The sequence below is a fragment of the Pomacea canaliculata genome, linkage group LG1, assembly GCF_003073045.1.
Source record: "Pomacea canaliculata isolate SZHN2017 linkage group LG1, ASM307304v1, whole genome shotgun sequence".
Classification (NCBI taxonomy): Eukaryota; Metazoa; Mollusca; class Gastropoda; order Architaenioglossa; family Ampullariidae; genus Pomacea; species Pomacea canaliculata.
In genome coordinates, this window is record NC_037590.1 from 35602153 (window position 1) to 35622632 (window position 20480).

The 20480-nt window shown below is 35.6% G+C and overlaps 2 protein-coding genes across 3 annotated transcripts; one reads left to right on the top strand and one right to left on the bottom strand.

Moving 5' to 3' along the window:
* Positions 1 to 1398: 1398 nt before the first annotated feature.
* LOC112569278 (NEDD8-conjugating enzyme UBE2F-like) lies at positions 1399 to 9136 on the bottom strand. 2 transcript variants are annotated; one of them, XM_025247025.1, is made up of 6 exons: positions 9063 to 9136; positions 8169 to 8276; positions 7689 to 7852; positions 7086 to 7247; positions 6371 to 6433; positions 1399 to 6061 (listed from the first exon to the last, which is right to left on the bottom strand). In XM_025247025.1, the coding sequence occupies exons 2-6, from the start codon at positions 8269 to 8271 to the stop codon at positions 6008 to 6010; spliced, it is 546 nt and encodes a 181-aa protein (XP_025102810.1). In that variant the 5' UTR covers positions 8272 to 8276; positions 9063 to 9136; the 3' UTR covers positions 1399 to 6007. The 2 variants fall into 2 exon arrangements, with proteins under 2 accessions (XP_025102810.1, XP_025102817.1); XM_025247032.1 differs by having other exon boundaries at positions 8877 to 9118.
* A 162-nt stretch (positions 9137 to 9298) lies between these two features.
* On the top strand, positions 9299 to 20475 carry LOC112565082 (protein CASC3-like). Its single transcript, XM_025240340.1, has 12 exons — positions 9299 to 9410; positions 10817 to 10844; positions 11637 to 11686; positions 11957 to 12118; positions 12285 to 12415; positions 13227 to 13394; positions 14079 to 15118; positions 15338 to 15529; positions 15804 to 15941; positions 16063 to 16316; positions 16766 to 16882; positions 17466 to 20475. The coding sequence occupies exons 1-12, from the start codon at positions 9312 to 9314 to the stop codon at positions 17841 to 17843; spliced, it is 2757 nt and encodes a 918-aa protein (XP_025096125.1). The 5' UTR covers positions 9299 to 9311; the 3' UTR covers positions 17844 to 20475.
* The last annotated feature ends 5 nt before the right edge of the window (positions 20476 to 20480 follow it).

Below are 20480 nucleotides of genomic sequence, written 5' to 3' on the forward strand. Positions count from 1 at the left end.
TAAACAATCACAATTCATGCAGAAATGGGGTCCTATATGCTAGCAGATGCATTTTATAGTTCGTGACTTGGCGAGAAAATGGTGTACATGTGCTGATCTGAGCTATGATTGAGCCGTCTATCTGGTTAAGAAACAGCAGCATGGTTTGCGCCTTCTTTTAATGCTATTGCGTGTATTTAACAGTGTAAACTGATTTCGTATACTTGAAGTATGTGTACTAAATCTTTTTAAAGATTACAGTTGCTGTAGCAGTAGCAGCAGCAAAAATATTTGTGAAGTATACATCAGCTTCTTGAGCTCAAACCATGGAGTATGTATATCTCTGTGTCTGGACTGTGAGCCACTTAAGTACATGGCACAGGATATAAAATGCACATGAATGTCTGTGCATAAGCTCTTGCATAATATGTGGTTATATAGTTCACAGGACACATGTAACTACAAAAAGCATTGATTCGACTGGGTCTTATTTTGAAGAGAGGAAGGAAGAAAGTAAGAGCTAGCATCTGAAATAAATCGCTATGCCTGACAGCCACTCTTGTAAAGGTCATACAGAGGAAATGTATGACCTCAACCAGCAATGTCCTGTTCTTTTGCCTGATGATGAGCAATTTACCATGCACTGCTGGACTGCCATCTTTCTCTCCTCTCCAACTCCTGTTTTGCTGGACACAAATACAGTCATTAAGTGCTGGCTATTTTTTCATCAGTCTGTTTCACATTGAATGATTTCATTTAAGCTACTGATCGATTTTTAGCTGTTTGCATCAAAGAAAATCTCATTGCTGCATTTTAGTTTATGTTATCATAAAGATACCATAGCAGAATAAAATATTGATCCAATATTAAATAATTACAGCATTTTAAAGTTTTGATTTCTTACAAGGGACATTAAAAAACTCGCATCAGCATGTCTGTCTGCCGCTTAGAGTACTGTTTTTCAAATCTTTTTTCTCCAACTTTCAATGACTATAAATTCAGATCTGTGGGAAATGCTATGAGCTAGTTTGGAGTTTAAAACCACATCTCTCATTCTCTGGGTTTTTTTTGGCAGATTCCCCAATCCCCTTTAGCACAGGCATTCATTGTGTAAAACCTGAAATCCAGGACTGCATAATACTAACCACAAGCAATAGCCTTAGCCTAAAGTCAATAGCCATACCCAGTGTAATAAGTCTTATTTAAGTGACTTTGTTCCTGCCTTAATAAAAATTGTTACAAGGATGCTATAATGGATTTAAAGGTGAAATATTAGCAGTAATTTATTTAAAGTTTCACTTTGATTAGTAAAGTTTCTTGATAACATTAGAGACATGAAAGAAACCTTTCTTTCTTGCAAATATACACAGTTGTGTGCATGCTGACACGCACACATGAAAAAGCAAAAGAACAAGTGCCTGCAAGGAACACACTTTTATATCACCAATATCAGTCAATCCTTTCTGGAAATCCTTTCAGCTATGATATAAGATTTCCTTATATCATAGCTGTTAATAATAATACAAAATCAGGACCTACAACCAGAAATGGTTGTCTAGAGCTTAATAAGGTTATCTCTCTTCACTTCAAGTACAAAGATAAAGACCTGTGTTCTGAAGATATGTGGCAGGTGCTGTGGTCACAATGGGGTATGAACCAATATTTAGTACTGACTCTTTTTCTCAGCAGCAGAATAGGAACAAATTTGACTGAGTGCAGTATAAAGTGTACACAGATATGTATTTCAGTAAACACTGCAAAAATCACTTGAAAGAGAAAAAAAACTATGCTGATCATTCAAGTCACCATGTGACCATATAAGACCACAGAAGAAAAGACACACTCAAACAAGTCTGCTTTGGGAGAACCATTCAAACTGCAAGCTTTTAAATACTATACCTGAGTCCAATATGAAATAAAGCTCAAAGCTGCTGGATGCTTAATACAGCATAGGCTGCCATTAGTTTGTCACAAAAATATGTTGTGACTTTATAATATTCTGGGAATAGCACACATGGTTAATTCTGCCTATGAAGATGGTAGCCAGTGCAAGAGCTTTGAGCTCATGCTAATGAAGTGTTGCCTTAACAGCAAACATTCATATGCTAAATGAAATGAAACCTTGACTTTTCCTTCCCCACCTCCCTTTTAAAACACAGCCAAAGGCTTGGATTTCATGAACTTAATTATTCACTCAGATTAGTGAAGTGTATATCTTTCAATGACCTCAGCCCAGTTGTTCGAAATAATTTTGCAACTGGGTTAGTTTTTAATTTTTCTTTTTAATGGGTCTCCTTATAGGGTTTCAAGGAGTTATAAATACTTTATCAATGGAGCGAAGTACTATAAAGGGGTTTCAATAAGAAAGTCTCCTTTTAAAATTAAAATGTAATTATGCTAAATTTTCCTACATCTTGCGAACAATTTTTCTCGTTAAAAAAAGAGAAAAAAACCTCTTTAAACACATTTTACACTGAATCAGAAAAAAATGTATGATTCTTCTGGAATCCTGAAACTCTTAAATATTTTACCAGATTAGACAAAAATTAATGTTCATTTACAAAGGAATTCTTAATGCATTTTTGTTCAGATATATTCAAGTCCATATGGACACAGGCATGTACAAATATACACATGCTCTCACAAGCACTTCAGTGAAAAAACATGATTTCCATCTCATTCTTGCATACACATTCATAAACATGCATATAAATATAATACACAGAAGTATATAAGCATTTTTAAGCGGCCCTATGCTCCTCAAAGAGCAACAAGGAATAAACTAATATAAGCATTTTACTAAATTAAATTATGAATATGACATGACTCTCATGTTCTTTGTGGTAATTGACTAGTATATTATTAAGGCCTGGCAATTAAAAACTGAAAGCAAAGTGTGACTGCTAAATTATAACAAAAATCAACTGAAAACACTGAAAATATTTGTTTTGCACTTCTAAAGCATATCAACCCAGTCTGATCTAATGATACAATAAAACAGCAAATTTTTAAAACTCTAAATCTGTGCAATAATACTGTATTTTTTTCAAGCCACTTATGGTCATCAACGTGAAGTGTAAACTACTAGACAGTAATTGCACATAAATATTTTACAACTTACTGAAGAAAAAAACAGAACAAAATATTACCACTACTGCACCCATATTAAAAAGAAAACTAAAATCCAGCGCAAGACACCATGGCCATTATTTTAGCTTTGCCACATCTATTTTATCCTTAACACCATTCCACAAAGCTAACTCTGGTTAAAGACCATCTTTACAAAACTGCCAACTGAACTGGCCAGCACCAATCAACACTCTATACACTCTACATTCTAGATTCTTTACACTACACAGGCAGCTTATAGATACTTATTTTGGTGTAAAATCTGAAAAAAACCATTGTCAGAAATTATTCATGCAAATGTGCTCAAGTTAAAGTCTGGAAAAAATATTATTTATAATCTAAGTTAATTTCAGGGCCCATTAAGCGGGCATTTACCCTTTTGAACTGTAAAACCTAGGGTAGTCTTGATATTTTTCCCAACATTGGATGGATTTTCCCCATTTTCGTTTCTCCAGCAATAAATGGTTATACATATTGTTGGATAGTACTGAAAATGCTTGTATATGTATTTCATTTTTATAGTATGTAACAGCTATAACAAAATATGTAATAAACAATACATACCCACTTTTTCAAATTTTCCTGTTCCTATTTTTTTTTTTGCAAACCATAGTATAACATCTGCATTTTAGCACCTTCTTGAAAACTGTTTTCTCACCAGCATTCCTTTTCATACAAATCCCTTAAATTGTGCATATATTTATATAGTGGAAATTATGAATTTACTACATTTAAGTGTTTATGAGTATGTGTTAATATCTCTTCTTTAAGGTCCTAGAGATGGTAGGCCATTATTAACATTTTATCTTCTTGTTCCTTTCTTGAAAAGGAGCCAATTATTCCCAAATCTGGAGCCTGATAGTGTTCTTGCATGATAAACATCTATGAACAGAGATTTACATACTGAATGAAAATGAGTTTCGATAAATTCCTGCTGTACAATTTTTTTTAAATTTCAAAATGCCTGTGATTTTATTTATAATTGATAAATAACAATGACTATGCAATGGTGTTATTCTACTTAATATGGCACCTCATACCAAGAGACAGCATATTCTTTTTTTAACCTATGTTTTACTTAGCCATCTTTTTTAAATTACATTGTTCTTTGAAGCTTCCCTAAAAAAAGTACATAAAAGTTCTGTTAAAGACATCTGGGTAATAAACATTAACATGACAAAATTTAGTCACCAGGAATGATTTTTAAAACAATTAATTATCTTACCCATCATATACAGTAATAAAAAGCTTTGACTTGAAATGGCAAGCTCATGAAACTGCATTTGTCCAGGCTGGCTGGTTGAGTGGACAGTCTGATAGAACAGGTCCAAAATCAACACATTTTGTTTTTACCTTCTGGTTTTAATAATTTAAAAACTCTATATCAATGAACTTTTCACAAACCAAAGCTAACGATTATCAGGCATACTGTTAATAAATTGTGCACCAAACAGGAACCACTATTCTGCAAACAGCATGAGCAAAGTGGAAGTGAGCACACTTTTCAGAAGCACTTTTCCATCAGGCGAAAGTCAGCTTGATAAAAACTTTTTTTAGCTTTTAATACAGAAAAAAATAGGAAAGTTAAATACTCAACCATGTGAAACTGAGGTCTTTTTTAAATAAAGACATTGCAAATTTTAACCCCACAAAACATAACCATGAAATTCAATCCATTTTCAACTATATCATATAATTTTTTTAAAAAGTAAACAATAGACATCAAAAGTTCTATTATTTGCTCTTTTAATATCTGTTTAGTATAAGAAGAGCTAAGGTGAAAAGTTGTTTTGACTTTGTACCAATTGAACAGCAGCTATGAACTTTCCCAAGCCCTACCAATCATGACTTCTTTTATTCCCATGCAGGTACAATGATTCTGATAATTTTTTTCTGTGAGATGATTTTCTTTGTTCAATGATGAATCCAAAGTTTCACAAAATGTGGTGTCCAAAGCAGACCCACTTAGACTTGTGAGTGATCTCTCAAAATCTTACAATCTTCAAAGTAAACTAATAAAGTTAAATTAACATTAACAGGAAAATAAGAAGAGTACTACTTTTTCTATCTTCAAATAATTCAACCTTTTAAGACGTGTCTAACATAAGTGTCATGACAAAAATCTTAGAAAAGGCAAACTATATTTTGACAGTAGGTGTAAGAAACACTTAATTAAACAGAATTTGATTTCCATTAGAAGAATGTCAAACAGAAATAACCTATAATAATTTTGATCCCCTTAACGGCAATTAAATTAACTAATAAATGAGTTCATTTTTAAAAGATAAGCACTAATCTTAGTCTGAAACCAACAAGAGAGAGGTGAACAATGTGAACTCAGTAACAGCTAGTCAGCTATGTGGATGTCTAATTTTTATCATCACATGCTAGGTTTAGTAGAATACAAAAACATTATTCAGTAAATGTTCAAATGTATGTCAACTCTGGTATTCCTGTGTGTACTCACAACAGCCTACAATTTAGGAGCCCTACACTGAAATATTATGGGAATCCAAAGTCAGATCTCAGACTGATTGTTTCACCTACAAATATTATTCTATGGAAAAAAAATGCTGCTTAAAATATAAGGAAAATTAAAAATAATACACAGATAATTTTTTTTTATCTTGCCATGCCATATTTCAGTGGCTTTAGCTGTGCAAATGTTTTATCCTGCAAGAAAAATACTGTCTAGTTTCAAATAAGTTAAAGGTTTGCCTTGATGCAAGAAATATCACTTTCACATCTGAAATAAGCACAAAAGTAACAATAACTAAAAATTCCCCACAGGAGACAGACTTTACCTTCACACAGCATAGAACGCTATAAATCCACATTAATTATCATTCTCCATTCTTCCATCATTCACACCATCTGTGACTAAAACATCAAGCTATAATTATCTCTTGGCATATGTCTGAATGTAGTCTCTCACTTTTGTCTTGAAGGATTCCTGAAAAGAAAAGAAAATTGAATATAAATGAAGCTGAAATAAATTACAAGTACTTAGAAAATCAGGCTTCATTAAGCAAACTTTTCAAACATCTTACAAAAATATTAATATTTAAATTTGTGAAGAACAAATAGCAGATTTCACAGATTTATACTATAAATACTATGGCACAGAACACTCCTTACGGTTTTACTTTTATCAGAAAGGTAGAATTAAGCTGGTAATATGAAGTTCTGTCTAGGTAATATAACAAACTGATGAAACATCACAAAAGAACTCAAAGAACTCATATAAACTCAAACAACGAACCTTATCTCTTGCATAATGCTCAGCAGCTTCTACATTTAATGGATCATCAAAATTGAGGAGATCCTGAAACAAAAATGTGAACCAAAATAAGCATTTGCAGAGGTAAGCACCAAATGATGTACAGCTTTGTAATCCTTTGACAAATGTGGCAGTGTGACATCAAACTGCTGACCCTTATGTAGATTATATTCAGATTATGTTCAGATATGCTGATTAGATTTGGTTAACAGTCATGTATAATGTCACATTTGTTCTCCAGAGAGCTTTCCTTGGGATTTTGTACTTGTGTTTGTTGTCTCCAGGTGAAATTGCGTATTTTTGTGTTCAGGCTCTGCCACTCTTTTGACAAAATTTTTTAGCTTACTGATATTCTGTACCCTTGTATTTTGTAACCCACTGGTTGTTTATTCTGCATTAATATAAAGAAAAGGAATTTAAGCAGAGACTTATAATTTCAGTTTTGGGCTTAGCATAAAGTTCATGGGAAGTTCACAGGCAGATCTTTTTTTGCAAAAGAACATGCACAATTGTCTATATGCAGCATAGTTTGTTGTGACAAAGGCTATTTTAAGCACCTCTGCCATTTTATACATCTTCATTTATAGTTCTATGGTTTGTTGAGGTGTTGCATTTTCATTACACTGTGGGTTATTTAATCGTTGCTTGCAATGAATATTTTTTAAATGATATTTAAAATAAACATCTAACAACTTACTGAAAATAAAGAATTCAGTCCCCACACCACATCCTTCAATCGTCGTGTGGGAGCCCAACCAAGCCCATCATAGGAATTTTGACGAAGCAGACTAAGACAGATTTCTCCATTTTCTGTTATATTAGGATGCCATATCTTTGTGGCACATATAGCTTTTGGTGGCTGAAAATGAGGTCAGAATTTGTATTTTTATTAATCCTTCAATTCATATTAATGGGATGGATATTACTTCAAGTTAAGTAAATAAAAGTGTGTGCCCTTTTTAAGTATATTTATGTGTATCAAAAATAGTTTTTAGCCTTCTTGCATTTTACTATGTACACTAAAACAGTCTAATAATGAAAAAAAAATAAAATTTTTTATGTTTAAATTTTAAAATGGTTATTTTTAGCATGATAATTTGTAAGAAGCCATTAAAGATATGTGATCTGATGGAAAGTACTTGACCTCACTTTTATTTGCTATCAACAAGTCAACAGCAAAGAGCAAAAAAAATACAAACAAACGAACAAAAAAGATTAACATGTGCTTTTAATACGCATCAACTTTTTTTCTAATAAATACTGTCATGGTTCTAAAGCAAGTTTTAATCTTTAAACTCACCAAAATGTTGTATTCTTCTGGAATATCTATTTGAAACTTGAATCTCCCACCTTGCCATAAACCTTCATCAGGTGTAATGGTAAGAGAAAAATGGTGCAGAATACTTGGATCTTCGAAGTTGACTCTGCAAGTTCGTGGCATGTTCTCCTCCATTTCTTGCACCTCTATGATTGATAAATTAATGATGATTTCAGAGTGGTTGAAAGGAAGATAAGAACAGGCAAATAATAGGAGCAAAATGAAAATCCAGAACTAATCAGCTTCCCAAGATCCTGGCATTAAGGTGACACAAACATTAAGCTAGGATTTTACTATGAGAAAATTGCAAAAAATACTTAAATCCCTATATTGTGCTCTGGGAAAAAAATATTACCTTCAAATGTATGATTGTGTGTGCGAGAGGAACAAAGAAAATGAGTGATTGGGAATGCGAGAAAATGTGAAAAATGCTGACAGAGAGCAAAGCAATATTTTTGTCACCTTTAACAAGCAGCTGATCTCGGATGGATATCCGTTTAGGTTCTGTATCTGCCTCTCTTTTAGATCCTGACTGCTGTTTAATTTTTTTTGACAAGGTAATCATTTTTCCTTCAACAGATTATAAACAAAATATTGAAATAGCATCAATTAATTCAATAAAAATTAGAAGTCCTGAAAATTTAAAGTTGTCTAAAATTTTTATTCAGACTACTTTAGGTTTGTACCGATTCCATCAATCTCACTTATCTCAATCAATCTCAGTGTCACTGTTTATGGTGATTCTCATAAAAATACAAAAGAAATTGTTAACACCTTAGAAAAAGGCACAAATATCAAGTCCTTGAAAATGACACTATAAAGATCCGTCAATTAATTCTTAATTTAAACGATGATTGGAACATTGATTATTTAATGCATGCAAATTTTGAGAATTTAGACTTCTATAGATATACTGGAAAACGATCAAACAAATCTAAATTTCTTCCAAAAGTAAAATAACCCCCAAAATACAATGAAGTAAGCAAGGGTCTGTTGCTCTTTAAAGCTTTCTTTCTTAGGAGCATGTTTGAGCTCAATAATGGGATACATCTCCACCGAGATTCTCTACAAAAGTTTATTTTCTGTATCTCATCTTGACTTCCTATAAAGAAATAGGCTGTAAACAGGCTAATTTAGCAGCCAGTAGTAGGAGCACTGGGGAATATATACCTGGTAATGTTAGTTATTTTGTGAACAAGGTGATTACAAGTGAGGAAGCCGGATTGGTGAAACAAGCATATATATAAGGTATCCAACAGAAACCTTATGCCGATATTAAATTATACTTGAAATTTTAATTTAAACAGTATTTTTCCTCAAGAAGACGCTGTAATGCGACCATGAAAGTGAACAAACCTTATCAACTATTATCACTTATTACAGTGCTGAGCGAAATAAGTTGACCCGGAACTTAACATCTTGTCTCCTACATCGTTGATAAGTTATTTACATAAATTGTTTATTTATTTTTATGAAGTACAAGGAATACAATAACATACATTTTTAATAATATAATTTATATAAAAATAATAAAGTAGTTTTTACCTAATTTATGTCTTTTGTCTCAAATGTTATTTTCTAGTGTCCATTTTGTGCAAATCCAAAATGGCAGATCGACGAAGAAGACGTACGCTCGAAGACGAAGGGGAAGAAACAGTCTCTCCATCTCAGGTTGCAGAGGTTAAACGAAGACCCTCAGAATGTGTAAGAATTATTTATGTAATATTGATTATGCAGCTTATTGATGAAATGAATAATATAGTAAAATATTGCATAATTGTTGACAGACATCGCGATGAATTTCGCTGGGTTTCACTAATTCTACATCGACAGAGAGGGAAAAAGGTAATCGTGTAAGCTTACTATGAGTAAGAACTACAGTTTATGCATTGTAAATTGAATGTGCGGGAACATAGTTCATAGTATTTACTGTAGTTTGGAATAGTTTCGACGCAGGTTATAATTATCGGCGAGGATCTTAGCGACTGTTCCGTAATTTTTTTTCCCAGCAGAGTGTGTTACAAGTATGGTAGATAGCAAGCAGTCATAAAAGTTCAGATGGATCATGTTAAAATATTGGCTTTGCAAATCTTTAAAGTTTTTTGCGTCACTGTACATGGGGGTGAGAGTGTGTGTGGTCACTGGTCATTTTGTCCCACAGCCTTAGTCAAATAACGAACTAATATACACGTCCTTGGTCAAATCGTCATAGCTATGTCTAAACACTGAAAAGTCAAATCGTTCTAGGCCCAAGAGACTCAAATAATAATAATTAGCATGTTTCTTTCTCATATTATGTTTTGAAGGGTGAATTTAATTCTTTTTCATTAATCTGAAGATGTTACACCACTTCTTCACTCTCTTTATTGGCTACCAATTAAACTTTCTCAGCTCTGTGCTATGGATTGTTTGATGGCTTCTCCTCTAACTACTTTACTAAAATCTTGTCTGTCCACACTCCTGACCAAAACCATCGCTTTTAATCAGACTCATGCATTCTGTCCCTCCCTTCTACATAGACAGTCACATACAGACAACAGATGTCCTCCCTCTGTGCTGCAAAGCTGTGGAACTCTTCCACATCACATTCACCACTCAGACTCCAAGGCTTCTTTCAAGTGTTCTTTTAAAATATATCTGTTCGTTAAGTACTATCCCTGAATTACTATCCTGAACTCCTTTTGCAATATTGTCTTGTGAACCATCATCTAATAACTCCATCTTGCACTGTTTATGGTTCCTATATCCCTTCATACTATTATCCATTGCTTTACATTCTACTCCTGTACTTCATCTTTTTCAGTGTGCCTACACCTATCTCACCATCCACTGTCGGTTATCCATTCATCATTACTAGTCTGTGCAGAGAGTGTGATCTTAGTTGTGATGCTGTGCATTACAAGTACACATTATTATTTAGAAAAAAATCTTTAAGATTCAAAAAAAATTTTTTTTTTTTTTCACTTTACCCTTACTTTCTTCTGCTGATTGATTCGAAGTTAACAAGATTGAAGGGAAAATTAAAAAATACAGCACTAATTATTTAGGACATGACTGATAAATGTTTTATGCCAAAAGATAAATGTATTGTGAAATTTTCTTTTTTTCAGGAAAGTGAGGGAGAAGCAGCAGATGGAGGTATGTTCAATTTATTAATAGTAATGTTTATTTATAGAGTGCATTATCTCGCTAACAAAAGCTCAAAAAGGGGTTTATGTAAAAAGAATTCGCACAAGCACATACAGTAGGCATCAAATGCATTTTACAAATCCATCCACCATCATTCAGATCAAGACTGCTCACTTAGCCTGTGTCTCATTTATGCACACACACTAGAGGAAATCAGAGTGCCCAAAGAAAACACACCAACAATCAGCCCTATAAACAGGTGTCACATTCAAAGAAAGATATGTCACAAAAGTGAGATACAAATCCATGACACCTTATCCTTACTGTTGTGGTGAAGGGTGTTATAGCCTCTGCACCACCAATCACTCTTATTGGATTGATTATTTAAAGCATCAGTATTGGAGACCTACCATAGATCTTCATTCTTGACTATTCTCAGTTTCTTTGAGGGGTGGTCAGTACTCATAGCACAGGGGCTCATGCCAGCATAGGAAGAATCCATACTTCTCTCTGTGGAAAGGGGGCTATGTAGAAGTGATGTATTATTCTTTCTTGTTCTACTGCATGCAGAACACTAATCATAACATTAACTGGCTGGCTCGGCATCAACACCAATTTGCCCTAGCTTGTTTGACTTGTTTTTTATCTTGATTTTTGTCCTATCTGCTGCTTGCTCATTTCATGCTAGCTCATTACTTTTCTCATTTTGGAGAACTTTTTAGTTAGATTTATATGCTGCAGACATTTATTATTTATATTCGTCATATTCTGCTTTAACCATTATTGCTGGTTTGTTTTCAGACATTGCATCAGAGTATGAGAGTGCTACAGAGGAGAGTCGTGAAGCGGGGGTATGACAAATACATTACATACTCTTGAAAAAAAAAACTTTGCTGTACATAACAAATTTTTTTCTATATATATATAAACTTATTTTCTTTAACTTGTTCATCGCTTCATATAACAAATATAGGTCAAGGTAGGTCACTCTAACAATAGACAATTCTGAATGCAACTATTCCCTCCTTCGCACAGTCTGTAGTTCATGAGTAAAACTAATCAAAGTAAATGATTTTAAAAGCGCCATTTCAGTAATGTGTAGCATTTGTTTAACTCTTTAGGGAGATGAGGAGGAAGAAGAAGAGAGTGAGGAGGGCAGTGAAGAAGAAGATACAGAAGAAGAAACAGAAGAGGGTTCAGAGAATGAATACTCTGATGAAGATGTGATCATAGAGGAGGAAGAAGAGCAGATTGTTGAAGAGAGGCAGAGTGGTGATGGGGAGGTAAACTTTGTATTTTTACTTTAATTGTGGCTGTAATATGTCCTTTGGCCCATTGTAATCCATGCAGAAGTCATCTAAAGTAACACGGCAAGTATTTTTGTCAATCCAAAATGGTCAAGTGGTGCTTGATATAATGCCTAGCTATCTGCCTGTGTTTGTTTCGCAGGAGCAGCCAGATAAGGAACATGTAGATGATGATGAAGACAAAAAGAATCCGGCCTATGTTCCTCGCAAAGGGGCTTTTTATGAGCATGATCTACGCACAGGTGAAGAAGCACCACAAGAGCCAGAACTAAAGTGAGGATTTTTTGTTGGAGGAGAGTGTGTGCAGATGCTTGTTTTCATTGGGAGCTTATCGAAGTGAGGAGCAGCTTAAGAAAATAGTGGTTTTTGAGTGACCTGGTCAAATTTGAGATAATGTCAGATAATGTCTCGGACACACTGTTCTTTCTCAGTATGTGGCATCAGTTAACAGGGCTGGCTGCCTTGCCGTGATATAGCCTTAGTTGCTAGCTCGGCATAAACCACCAATCCCCCCTCCCCCTCCTGGGTCACTCTTTTCCAAATCATTCACATTTTTTAGTTTATATAGTAGTTTCCAGTTTAAAAAATGTGAAATGATGTGGTCTGATTGGTTCCTAACCTTAACAATGAGCAGTTCCGTCATCAGCAATGAAATTTGTTGATTTATTCCAACTCAGTTGTGATTGATACATAGTTTTTTTGGAAAAAAGGTCTCTATTTGCCAAGTTCTCAGGGTGGAGGGTACCATGTTTGATTGCTTACATCTGGAAATCTTGAGATATTAAAATGTTCTTACATCATCCTTTAGATCATTGCCTCTAGTTCACAAAAAAAACCCCAAAAGATTTGGAACATGACTTATGGTATTGTGTAGCTGTGTTTCAAATACTTGTACATTTTTAAACAAAACTGCTGATTTAAGTCACAATTTTCATTGTAGGTCTTCAAAAACATTTTTATGTATTTATTTACATTTTATTACTCTATAATAATTCAAAATATACATTTTAATTTTTGGAGTATTCTCCTGACTTAATATTAACGTTTGCTATGTTCATTATTGTGCAATAAACTGCCATTTCAGGCCCAAGAAGAAACTATGGCAGGATGAAGGAAAGTGGGCACATGACCGATACCATGATGATATGCAAGCCCCCAAATCCCGCGAAGAACTAATTGCATTGTATGGTTACGATATTCGTGCTAGTGATAAGCCACCAGATGCACCCCCTCCTCGCAAGAGTAGCAACCGGTAAGCAAGTAATGGCTTTCAACCAGATATCCTGAGGTTATCTGGTAGACTGCAGTTTGTAAGACATCGATGTAAATGAGTAATCCAAGAAATCAGTTCAGATGTAAGAAAAGGCATGAAAAAGGGAGGCAAGAGAAGAGTTTTCACTCAGCCTCACAAAAATATGCTTATCATTGGCATGGAGCCAAAGGAACTGGCTGTAGTTTTTCCGAACCATTTCTTGGTTTACATTGCATAATAATCTTTCTGCTGTGGGCATATTTAATAGAGAAGTCTTCCAGCACCAGCATTTTGTTTCTAAGTACCTTGTATAAACCAGTTTTCTGTGTGTGTTTATGTGCTTGCAACGTTGGTCCTATTTTTACTGGGAACCGAAGAATCGGATGAGTAGGATTGAAGTTTTTGGTGGTATAGTGGAGGGGTTGAGTTATTTAATGGGTAGGGAATGTGTGAGTTAGGGTGCTTAAAAATTTTGTGGCTGAGATTTTGGTAGAGAGCTGGAAAATGATTCATTTAATTAAAATTCTAGAAACCAAGATTCTGGGTAAACCAATGGCTTTACCTCATTCATGTGTCATTACCCATACTCATTCATGTACAGTTCTCAATTTCTGTTAATGATAAGACTGTACCTGTGTAAATGCTTCAAGTGACTAAAGCCTTGTATTTTTGTTTTTGACAAAGGGGACGAAGGCAGCCACAAAGGAGAGCGAAACTAGAAGAATATATTGAGCCTCCACAGCATCAGCGATTTGCAGTTATTGATACCACAGATCAGCATAGGAAACCTCGTGGAAAACCAAAACAACAGTCATATGAAGACTATGAGGACGATATTGATGTTCCATATATGGCAACCATTGACACAACAGAGAGCTCAGCTAACCAGTATCGCTCCAAGAATCAGCAACGTCGAGGAGGACCACGTCTAAGAAGAGATTATCCATCATTCAGTGAAAGGTCTAGTGGCAACCCAGGGAATCGCTTACAGGATGCAGAATTCAAAGAAGAGCGCTTTTTCCACCCACGAGAATCACGTCCTTCCAGATTTCAGGATGCTCACCACAAGGATGTGCCATCACAAGAAACTCGCTCCAGGGATGCCCAAATCCTCAGAGATCAACCTCAAGATACAAAGCTGCAAGAGAAACGAAATCAGGATGCCTATAGAATCAAAAACAGTTATCGAAAAGAAGAGCATGCTGACAGTAATGTTCCATATAACAGCCAAAACAACAACTTTGGAGGAAAACGAGGAGGTGCTAGAGGGGGTGTGGCTAATCGTATGCAAGTGCGAGAGCATAAAATCCGAGGTTTTGTTCATGGTGAGGTGGAGAGAGATCAGCAACCATCAAACAGTGAGCATTCCAACAGTGAAGTTGTGCCCAACCTGCGAGAGTTTACTAATTCAACGTACAAGAATACAACCGTGCAAGAAGGTGGGAAGAGCATGCAGGTGGATGTGACAGGTCCCACAGGGGTTAGGGGAACCCAGACCAGCCAGGATGTTGTCATTTCCAACAAAGAGAATGTACAGACCATCAGTGTTACTATCACAAATACCACAACAGAAAGGAAGTCTTATGCAAAAGAGAGACGCGGAAAAGGTGGGAGTCGCACTGGACTTGGCCAGGTGGCCGTAGAGGAAGTTGATAGTACCGGAGATAGCAAAGCCGTCAGCGTGGCCGAGAATTCAGAAGCTGTGCAGTCGGTCAGCACCCAAGGTAATTACTTGCTGTTGAAGCAACAAATCTCAGCTAATGTGTGAGGGTTTTACACTGTTCTGTCCATTCTTGTGCTGAGCTGTGATTGTCAGCCTATTTTCTTGCCTTAGATTTTGTAGTAATAACATTATGTAACTAATATAATAAGTCTCATTGATATATTTTGTCTGAAAGTACATTGCATTCATATTCTCCAAAGTTTTTTTCCTCTTGTTACAGGTTCGGGTGATCAGAAACCTGCTGGAAACACTTATGCTTCTGGGTCTAATGGGTCTAAGCAAGAAGCAAGGGAACCAAGTCGTCCAAAACGCTATTCATCACAACGCCAGCGTAGCATGCCTGAACCAGTCTACCCAAGCACAACTCCACAGCAGGGCCCTGTAGACACTGGAACTAAATATTACAACCAGGGTTAGTTTCTGGTGGTGTTTTTTTTTTTAAATTAATTTAAAGGTCTTCTGAAGAAGGCAAGTTTTTTATTTAAAATAATCTTGTTTACCTGTGCTATGCATTTGTGGCTTTTTATAAAGATGTTTTTAATAGTCTTTACTGTATGCAATCGGTGCTTGTCTTCCATGAATTTCCCCCACCCCTCTATGCCCATGAAGTGGTAAGCAAAAAACATTCAGTGCTATGGCATCTGTGAAAGTACATGAGTAAAAGTGATGAGTGTCTATTATTTCAGCTGTGTATCCACCTACGCCACCTGCTTATTTCCACCCTGAAGGGCCACCTCCAATCCCTCAACGACCTCCACCATCCCAAGATCCTGCTACCTTCAGTCCTGCTATGCTACAGCCGCCAATACCTTTTCACCTTCCAGGTAAAGAAGTATGGTCATGGACAAGAAAGAAGTTAACATGTTGCTGAGTCTTGCATTTCATAATGTTCATTTGTGTCTAAAAATCTCTCATCACTTTGCTAATTGCTTTGTTACACAACAGTGTCTGGTCCTGGAATGCCAAGTCCACCACGACTCTTTGGCCCCTCTGCAGGTGGTACTCCTCCTGTGTCCATCAGCAATGCTTCTCCAACTCTTTTACCTGCCCCATACTTGGCTGCACCAGGTGTCATCTACAGTGCCCCTCCTCCACCCCCAGTAGCAACTGCACCATACCAGGTGCCACTAGCATACACGTCACCACCCACTGCACCACCTCCAGCAGCGCTCACCCAGCCACCATTGGCCTCACCACAGGTTTGTAAGGCTTTTGGTTGAAAGATGAAGACAGAGATTATCTGTATAAAGAAAGAAGAAAAAGAAAACTACAGATTTTAAAGGTGTGCAGTAATGCAAATAGGCCATGAGGCACAAAACTTTAAAGCTTAAATATATAAACATTAAATTAGAAGACTTAAAATATAAATTGTATTTATTTTTAAATGTTTGGAGGGATCTTTACTGTGCTTAAAAAGTGATCTGACGGTGAGAAAGGTAGGCCTGACATGGCTGGTATAACTGCAGAATCTTTCTTCAGGAATATGTTACTAATTCTTCAAAAGAAAAGCCAAATGTTTTCCTTTGTAAAATGGGCAAAATAAAAATGAAATCAAAATTAAATGTAAATCTTAACCATTAGCTGGGGTTATTATACTAGCACAGTGTGGACCAGATCATTTGTATCTCCAATGTTCTCATCACCACAGAATCAGTCAGAGGTGTACCGAGGAGGCACAACCTATTACCCACCTCACCTTCAGCAGCCCTCTGCACGGTCACCTGCACGGCGACCAAAAGTGGCTATTCCCATTGTAGATCCACAAGTAAGTATAATCTCACGGTATGTTTATGAAACAAATGGGTGGATGGATGTTATGAGGAAAAAAAAGCTCGCAAAGTACTTCTTACCTTCCATTCAGCATTCGCCTTATCGCCTGTATTCCCAAAACCTTCCTTCACCCCATTACGTAAAGAAAATCAGATTTTATTAAGAAACTAACATATATCTACTCCAGCTTCTTTCAACGCTTTTCTTGTCAAATAGGTCCACCTACATCTCACATTAGAGTCAGTCTGTTTTCTTTCACTAAGGGTACACAAACATGAGGGCCTTCATGATTTGAATTAGAGCTGTGTTTGAGATGACGATTGTAAGTGGACAATTCATTTGCAACCTAAAATTACAATCACTTCAGTATCTATCGCATAAATTCTTTTGCTTTAATTTAAAAAGGTAAATTTTGTGAAGGCAGATTTTTATAAACACTTGAATGTAAGGAAATAATACAGATGAATTATTATGACATAATATGGCACAGTATGAATAACAAGTTTAAAATATATTCTGAGTATCTGTTTCTGGTCAGAATCAAACGCAGGAAGGTTTAGTCTCTCTGAAATGTGCAGGAGCTGAAAAAGAAGAACGTAACAAATGGCAAAGTGGAAGAAAGAAGAGTTGATAGTGGCATGCAGGAGACCATGTCAAGTGATCAGGATTCTGTGCAACATCAGGAACTGTCAACATCTGATGAGACCGAGCAGTTGGACCTTTCAAAGACTGTCAAAACTGTGCCTGCAGGAGAGAAAGAAGACTGTACAGTCAATCCTCCAGTCCCAGAAAAGCCCATGACTGCAGCCTCTCCAGTTTCTACAGTGACTGCTGACCCAAAGATGTTGGAATCATTATCTACTGACAGTTCTATGCCAATCAGGTTTGGTGATATAGGTGCAACAGAGAATGTAGAAAATGCCAGCTCTGCTGTCACAGTTGAGCAGACTTGCTGAATGAAGTAGGGGTTTTTTGTTGGTTTTTGTAATTTCTGCACTCGTCTTTCACAGACTATCAGCCAATGCCATAAGGCTACACATGCTGCAAGGAAGGTGCATATTCAGACTTGTCCATGCCATGCTGCCTGCTATGTCAAGAGATAAAAGTAACTGCTCCAATTGTTATGAAAACTGTATTTACAGTTGCAAATAGTGTAGTTTGTTTCTCTAGTGTGCTATTGTTACTTGAAACTAGTATATGCTTGTTCTAGACATAATTGCTTAAACTTGTTCAGGATCTGGTGTGTGGTTTATCATTTCAAGTTGAGGGAGACAACGCTGAAGAAAAAAATACTGCAGACTGGTTCTCCTTTTCATTTGTATTGGATAGACATTCTTTAAAGATTGGTGTTATTTTTTTATGTTAATATACCAGGCATTAATAAAGAGTGTACATTAACTCTTTTTAAACAGTTTGTACTGTTAATTGTTATAGCATTCACAGTGTTGTTGCATTAGGCACATAACTTGTTGTGGACTCTAGACTTGTTTTAGGTAATTCTTTTCATGAGCTTTTGGCATAATTCTCTTTTCAAGGTGCAGACCATGTTAGTAGTAGTTCTTTCTCTTGAACTGGCAGAGTGTGTTTTATGGTGACATAGCCGAGTCTGTAGAATGTAATGACCTTCTTTCATGAATTATCTTGCCTTGCTGACTCAGAAAATATAAGCTATCTATACCATCAGCTGAGTTGCATGGAGTTTAAAATTATGGATCTGTATAACTACAGCTAAGACAAACATAATTTACATTAATTTATAGAAAACTTACTTTATTTAAAGCTTTTTTCTGAATGTGATTAGGCTTTCGGGGTTTCAAGTTGCTTTGATGTATGCCTTATCACTTTTCCTCCTCCATACAATCTAAAATTAGCATGATTTATATTTGTCTTGACTGGTTAAAGAAAGGGTTTTTAATGTACTACATACACTTGCACGAACCACTCTGGTATGTCTTTACAGCTTTGCCTAGTTGATGATTAAGCAGAAATAACCCAGGAAAATAATTTCGTTCCTACCTACATGAACCTTTTCAGTTCCAAACACCAGCCATCCAGATTTTAGCATTACCATCTGTCTCCTATCTACTTGCTTCATTTTCAGCATAACATGTGCTAATTTGGTCTAACAAAAAAGCCCAGTTAATACTAAGATTCAGTTATTCATTGAGCTGGCTAGACAGTCATTGTGTTTTTCAGTTAGTTCGGCAGCAACAAAGATTTCCCACTCCTGGTCTTTGGCTAGTTTTCTTCATTTACTCCCTTGTCATCTAGTTCTGCTCAGTCCCAAGCTATCTTCAGTCTTCCCCTCTTTGTTTTACCTTGTAGATTTAGAATTGCTGTCGTGACTACATGATTCCAATGTGCACTAATTCTTTTAAAAGCAGCTTTAGTAGAGATAGATTTTGTAGACATTGACCACATGTGTTTGCTATTTTGTTAGCTGATTAGTTCATGTGGAAGGGTGATATTTTAAAATCTCACAGTAGTTTTTGACCTGCTTGCTGGCAATGTAGACTGGTAAAATTCAGGCCCTTAGTTTTGTAAGATGCTGTACGTGATTAAAGTTTAAAGCAACCAAGGAATACTGTGTTTTTTTTTCCTTATGATACACTCTTGTATATATTTTTATGCCTCTTCTCTCCTACTTGCACAGGCACCAATCCTGTAAGGTCAGTGGCTTTCCTGACATTTAAGAGCTTGGGTAAAGAAGGAGGAAAAATAAATTGTACAGCAATGTGTACATTGTTTTTTTGGGAAGTAGTTTTGGGGAGACTTGTTTATGCAAATTGTGTATGTCATAGTTATGGTGGATATTAAAACTGGCTTTGTGCATAAAGTTCTTAACAGATAATATAGATTATGATCTGGATTTAGATCACCAGGACAGCCAGTAAGACTGAAGTCTTATCAGTAAGTGGTATTTATCATTATCAAATTACCAAAAGGTTAGAATGGTCATTGCATTTTCCTGGACAGAGCAGGCAAACACTAATTCATTAATGAAAGACTCAAGGATGTTTATACTCACCCTGTGCATAATTTTCTTCCTTTTAGCTGTAAAATGTTTTTCTTAAAGATATTATCTGGCATGTTAGTATTATTGAGTATTCTACTACTGTTTATTTGATTTTTGTATTCCACCTAAATTTCTTTGTTTTTTTTTTAATTCCTTGTATCCTAAAATGTTTCAAGTATTTAAATATTAAGTATTTTGTCGAGGCATGTAATTACTGGAAATAAACATAAGTTCCCTTCCACCACCATTGCTACTTGAGTCACACAAATTTCAACAAGTTTTTAATGCCACCGGTCAAGTCATCAATATGTAGAATGTCAGTTAAGCTATTGAGTTGGTTCTGAATCTTTCCAGCATAACAAAAAGGTAATGCAGAGTAATAAGTGTTCAGGTATCATCTGTTTGGTCTAGTTGTCAGGTTTGTTTAATATTTTTAATATAAATCAACTTGAAATAAACTTTAAAAAAAAAAATGGTAGGTCTGTAATGTTACAGAACTGATATCAAATCACTTCTAATTTATATGAATGTGTATAAACTTGCAGCATCAATGAGACATGATTGTCTTCATCCCCCT